Here is a 6,348-nt window from a genome sequence, read left to right on the forward strand (position 1 = left end):
GTCGTGAAATTAAGCCCCACCTCCAGCTGCACACTCATTCTGCTTGAGATTCTCTCTCCCTCTCCCTCTGCCCCTCCCGCTCATGCTCTCTGTCTCAAATAAATACATCTTTTTTTAAAAAATAGCACATGTTAACTAGGCTTGTCTGTAGCTCTTGGCACACCTGTGGGAGAGTTTGGGGAGGAGAGATCCCTGGAATTGAAATTTCACGATTTCAGAGAGTCCATCTCATGCATCCATCCAGTCTGGCACACTCGGCCTCTACCTTCCCGACACCCCCTGCTACCGCCGCCCTCCCGGCCCCCACGAGCCCTGGGCCTGGCATAGAAAAGGCCTTCAGGGAAGGCTTGATGAACAAATGACCGAGTGAACGGATGGGTGCACAAACAAGGGAGTGAGCCTTCCCTGTCCTCTGCTGTCCCCTGAGGATTCTCCCCAGCTCAGACCGCAACCCTCGCATCTGGACTGTGGCTTTTGCCTCCTCACTGGCCTCCTAGCCTCCAGGCCTGCCTATATTAGCAACTATTTCCTAGGTGCTGCCGGGGTCTCCCCAACAGACTTGAGAGTGGGCATGAAGTCACTTTGCCGAGAGTGTCTCCCCGGTGGGGAGTTTGGGCAAAATCTCTGTGGCTCTGGGCATAGAGGTGCCAGAGAGTGAACAAGCTATGTTCTGTCTCTGGGCCTCAGTTTCTCCTTGTTTATTCATTCATTTAACCAATGTTTATTGAGTGCCTGCTTTGTGCCAGGCCTATAACCCAGGGCCAATAATGACTATGAGCCGGGCTGCATAAGGAACAGAGGCCACACACAAACCACACCCAGCAGGACTCGTGGAGTACGGCAGGTGCCCAACGAATGGTAGCCGTGGTCATAACACTTGACAAGGACCAGGGAGGGACCCCTGCAGGAGCTGGGAGGAGGCCTGGACCTCCACACATAGGTGGGGCTTCGCAGGGAGAGATGGAGAGGAGAGCATCCCACACGGAAGACACAGAACAAGCAGAGGGGCAAAGGCGGAAAACCCTACGTGAATCCAAAGGTCTGGAGAGATGGCTACAGAGCCCCAGAGACCGGGATCAGAAGTCGGGCTCCATCGCGGCCTCCAGGGCTGAGGGAGGAAATGCCTCTACCCTCTGCTGACTCTAGCCTGGGTGTGATGTCCCTCAGGAGTCAGGCTTCATGTTCTCCCACCAGCCTGGCCCCTTTATAAACTGGCATCCTCCCTCAGGGCACCAGCAAGATGGGCCTACTCTGGACCCCATTCTCCCTTTTTGCTCCTCTTCCTTGGGAAGCCGGCCTGCCTGAGGACCCAGGGCCACCCCAGCTGCCCAGCGTCTAGGTTGCCCTCCCCACCAACCCTCACTCCTTCCCTGGGTGTCCTTCTCCCACCCAGGCACTTAGCCTCAAGGAGCAGGGTGGGAGTTTTATCATCTGGGCTCTGCACTGTAAATTTATGCAAATAGATGCAAGTGGTGCCAACCCTTGACCCTTGGCAGCTCTGGAGGCAAGGGTCCTGACAGCTGGAATCTGGGAGATGGAAAGAGAACCACAAAGGGGTCTGGAGGAGATATGCCCACTCCCCCATGCCCACCCTGTGGCCACCCAACCCTGCGTCTTCCTGCAGAACCCAGGGAACTGGAAGCCAGCAAAACTGTCCTCCTGCCCAGTTGTCCTGGAGCCCCAGGAAGTCGTGGAGAGAAACGCGCTGCAGGCCCTCAAGGTCAGGGATGCCGGGAAGCGGGCAGGGACCTGGAGTGAAGTGGGCAGGCTGGGGATGCAGCGATTACTGTCTATGCTGAGAGGCCATGACCGAGGGGCAAGGAACCTAGTGTGTGCCAGGCCCCAGGCTGGACGCCCAGCACCCTAAGGTTGACTCTGTGAGGTGGCTGGTTCTATCCCATTTTGCTGAGCGGGAACGTCAGGCCCAGGGACGATAAGCTGCGTGCTCCCGATCACAGAGCCAGCAAGGAGTGCAGCTGGGATCTGACTTCGGGCTTCGAGTCCCTCATTGCTCTGGGCACGGGGTGGGACTTAAGGCACCTTGGCCTCCGGGATTTCAGGGCAACCTGGACCACCTGGCAAGATGGGCCCCAAGGGTGAGCCTGCTGAGTGTGTGGGACCATGGTCCTCTGCTTTCTTTGCTTCTTTCCCCAGGACTAGACCGGGGTGTCTCTGCTCGGCTGCTGTTGAGCAATCCACTGTGGGGGGATGGAAGATTGGGAGAAGTTGGGGGGGGGGATTAGGAGAGGGGCCTGGGCACCTCCCCTCTGGTTTGTGGGCCTTGGAAGTACTCAGACCTCAGAGCCAACACTCTGTCTTTTCCTGGGGCAGGAGACCCAGCGCCCCTGCTGTGGTGCCTGGAGGCAGCCTTCGCGGGAGACAGGAACTTGGCATCAGGTGGTGCTGGGGTGTCGATCGGCCGCCAGACATGGCCCAGCCCTCCGTAGAGCCTCTCTTCAGGGGCCCGATGGAGCTGAGAGGGCTCCCAGGGTCCCACCCTTGGCCTGTTCCATTGTCTGCAGGGTGAGGGTTGGCAACACCCCTTGGCAACTCCCCTCAGCCCATCTCCCCTTCTGTAGGCCCCAGAAGCTGCCAGGAGCTGCTGAGCCGGCGTGCCACGTTGAGTGGCTGGTGCTGTCTATGCCTACTCGAGGGCAGAGCCTCCCGGCTTGTTGTGACAAGGACACCAAAGAAGTCGGGGGCTGGTGAGTGTCAGGGAGGCTCAAAGGGCTCCGAGGCCAGGTCCAGCGGACACTTTTCCTCTTGGCCCCTAGGGGGAGCCAGAGCCCACTGGAGCCAAGGCCTTCCTCCCAGCCACGGCAAACGCTTCCTGAGCTCCCAGAGGGCTTGAAGTCTGAGAAGGCTTCACAGAGGAGATGCCATTTGAAAGGGCCTTGAAGGCTCTGTAGAAGTTCTCTAGATAGATGGGGGGCTGAAGAGCATTCCAGGTAGACGGAAAGACAAACACACAGGGAGGCAGGAGAGGACGAGAGGGTTTGAGGAGATCGTGTGAATGAGTTGAAGACAGATAAGAGGTCAGGCGTGTCGGTGTTGGACTGGTGTAGGTCAAGCATGGATTAAGGGCCTCTACAGAGGCCAGTTTATGGAGGGCACGGAATGGCTGACTGAGGAGCATGGGAGGCGATGGAGAGCCATGGAAGCATTGTAAACAGAGGAGGGACCTGGTCAGACTTACGTTTTAGGAAAAAGACTCGGGCTGCACCATGGAAGGTACACTGCGGTGGGGGATAGGACCGAGGCCGGGACTCAGGTTAGGAGGACGGCAGGGGTCCGGGCCGCCAGGGAAGGAGAGGCCCTTAGACTGAAGGGTATTGAGGAGAGAAACTCTGTAGGGCCTGGGGACTGCTTGGCTTGCTGTGGGAGCTGGGGGACGTCAGGGTAAGGCCAGGACTCGAGCCTGGGACTCTGGAGGTGACCTCTCTGCTCTAATATCTTGATTCTTCTAAATTAGAGCAGGTTGTTTTGATCTGACTCCCAGCAGGACTGACCATCCTCCAAGGGCAGGCCCCACGTTTCTCTCATTTCGGTCACCCCGGGACTTGTCAGGCTCCGGCAGGAGGGGGACGGTCGGCAGAAGTTAGTAAGGGAATGTGGAGTTCATCACTATTCACAGGCAAAGATCACTCGGACTCACACATTATCAACAAGCCCCCAGTTCAAAGAGGGGGCAGGTGTCTGCCCACCCCTCACAGTGCGCCCGCTCTCTGCTGACCTGCCCCCTGCTTCTCCCCGTCTCCTGTGCTGGCCTCCTCTGCCTCCCTAAGTGTTCCAAAAGCAACAGGATGGTCCTGTGGGTTTATTCTGCTCTTGGTCTTCTTACAAAGCCGGTTTTGGAAGCCCGAGTCTGAATTCTGGCTGGGGAATGAGAATTTGCGCCAGCTCGCTTTTCAGGGTAAGTTCCCCCCAGGGCCCCAGGGGCCTTGGCGGGGGGGGGGGGGGGGGCAATTCGCTGGCACTCTGAATCCCCACCATGGGATCTGAGGATTCCTCCATCCCTGCCTCCTCCTTCCCCCCAGGTACCTGGGAGCTGGGGGGGGGGAGGGGGGGAGCTGGAGGACTTTATTGGCAACCACACTTTTGCCCACTCTGAGGCCTTCCGCCTCGTTGGGGAGGCAGATCACTACCAGCTGGTGCTGGACAAATTCTCAGAGGGCATGGCAGGCGCGTGAGCCTGAGGTGGGGCCCAGAGCAGGGGAAGAAGTTAAGGGAGGCTGGATCCTTCCCCAGTGCTACCACCACCTCCATAAATGACCCAGGGCAATTCCTTCCCCTCTGTGGGCCTCAGTCTCCTCATCTGAGAAATGGCAGTCATGAGATGGAATAGTGCAGGAGTGAACAAGTTGGGCTCTAGAGGCAAACAGTCCTGAGTTTCAATCCAGCTCTTTTGTTTACTAACCATGTGACCTTGGGCAAGTGCCCTCCGTGTCAGCTTCCTCCCCTGTAAAATGGGCAAGGAGGCCGGGAGAGAGGTTGTGGGAGCCATCGGAGGCCCTGCTGAGTGTCTGTGTTATCTGCTTTGGCAGAGGAAGCGGGAAAGGGTTTTTTTTTTTGTTTTGTGGGGTTTTTTTTTTGTTTTTTGTTTTTTTTTTTTCAGAGACACCGTGACTGTTGAGAGACTTCCAAGAGGGAAGTGGTTATGAGGAGGTGCCCTTGCCCGCACAGGCACTGGGAAGTCCCACCCCACTCTCCCCTACCCCACCCTGCAGACTTGTTCAGGCTGCTGGTGGGAGCTGGGGATTTGGGGAGGGGCAGGTGGGGGAGGGGCTAGTGGCTTCAGAGCCACAGTCCTGAGTTCAAGTCCCAGTAGCCCTGTGACTGGCCGGGTGACCTGGGGACAAGCCCCTGGCTCCTTGGTGCTGCTATTTTCTCCTGGGGCCTGCTAACATCCCCCTCACGGTTGCTCTGAGGCTCCTGCGAGATCATCTCTCCGAGGGGGCCAGGCATGGTGTCCCGCTCCAGGGTGCCTCCAACCCCTCCCGGCCAGGGGACTCCCTGAGCTCCCACAACAGGAAGCCCTTTACCACCCACAATGCGGACCACCATGCAGAGCAGCAGCAACTGTGCTGATTGTCCACGGTGCCAGGTGGGACAGATCACGCTACCAGGCCAACTTCAGTGGGTGCTACGCAGTGTCTGAGGCCACAGCTCCCAAGTATGGCATCGACTGGGCCTCAGGCCAGGGCGTGGGCCACCCTTACCGCAAGGTTCACAAAATGCTCACTAGGATACCCTGGCAGCCGGGCCTCTTATCTCTCCCATTCAGCTTCCGGACCCTTGGCTACCCTCCCCATTGCTAACTGCCTCTGCTCTCCTGCCCTCATTTAAAAATAAAATCACTTTAAACCTTTCCTGACTTGCAGGACTCTCCCAGTTACTGGGAAAAACTCAGGAGGGCAGAGCAGAGACACAGGGTTCAGCTCCATTCAAGGAAGACCTTCCAGTCAGGAAGATGGAAGGGTTGGCCTCGGAAGGTAGTGAGGCTTCCATCTCTAGAGGTGTGCAAGCCAAGGGCAGAGGAGCATGTAGTGGAGGACTTGGAAGGATTCAAGCATCCACTGACAGCCCCCTGGTGTCCTCCAGGTCCTACAGGTAGGTGGTTTTGTGGGGACACCTGCGCAGCATCTCACCCTGTTGACCCATGCCTGGGCCTTCTAAGTCATCTGTTCTCCACCCCTGCGTCTCTTGTGAGCCAAGTTCTCATTCTCTACTACTACTTGCCTGTCCCATTCGGGGCTGGTTTGAACTCAGAGTCAAGCCAGGAAAGGTGCATTTTTCTTCCACAGGGTAACGGTTATCCAGCAGTTACCTTGCTGGTGTCACATTCTAGAAAGTGGCAGAGCAACACACAGTTAAGACTATGGTAACTGCAGTCTGACAGGTAGTCCTGGGCTTGCCAAGTGATCTTGGAGACTCTCTTAAATCCCCAGCTCCTGATTCCAGAACCCACTGAGGTTTACATCAGACTGCTGCCTCACTAACTCACACTGGAAGGTTAGGGGTTTGGGGGGCTGTGCAGTTGTGGTAGCTCAAGGGCTGAAATTTCTGGTTCTTCTTCAGGTAGGTGGAGAAATATTTGTGTGGGGATTCAGGTCCCGTGGTCATGTTTGGGTGGAGGTCAGAGGTTAGCAAGGCTCCATAGCAGGTTAGATTCTGGGGAAAGCAGCCCCCTGGAGAAAGGGCAAAGACCTGGGCTCAGAGGCCAAGTACCACGTTCCTGGCAGGCCAGGAAGCAGGCTTCCTCGTTGCTAGTCCCTCCCCGCCTGCACAGCAGGGCCCCGGAGGATGTAGGCTCTTCACTGTGTTCTGAGCACTCTGATGTCTCTGGAG

General features: G+C 57.3%; 1 protein-coding gene across 1 annotated transcript; it reads left to right on the forward strand.

Moving 5' to 3' along the window:
• Positions 1 to 571: 571 nt before the first annotated feature.
• On the forward strand, positions 572 to 5,676 carry FCN3 (ficolin 3). Its single transcript, XM_088022856.1, is given in 13 exon segments — positions 572 to 602; positions 1,195 to 1,339; positions 1,632 to 1,720; positions 2,061 to 2,111; positions 2,580 to 2,657; positions 2,660 to 2,705; positions 2,901 to 2,905; positions 3,786 to 3,857; positions 3,860 to 3,917; positions 4,049 to 4,182; positions 5,006 to 5,077; positions 5,080 to 5,225; positions 5,602 to 5,676. Coding segments are annotated over 13 exon segments (1,002 nt in total).
• The last annotated feature ends 672 nt before the right edge of the window (positions 5,677 to 6,348 follow it).

Source organism: Eumetopias jubatus, unplaced genomic scaffold (genome assembly GCF_037043125.1).
Source record: "Eumetopias jubatus isolate StellerSeaLion01/CBP00866 unplaced genomic scaffold, mEumJub1_p1.0 scaffold_4, whole genome shotgun sequence".
Classification (NCBI taxonomy): Eukaryota; Metazoa; Chordata; class Mammalia; order Carnivora; family Otariidae; genus Eumetopias; species Eumetopias jubatus.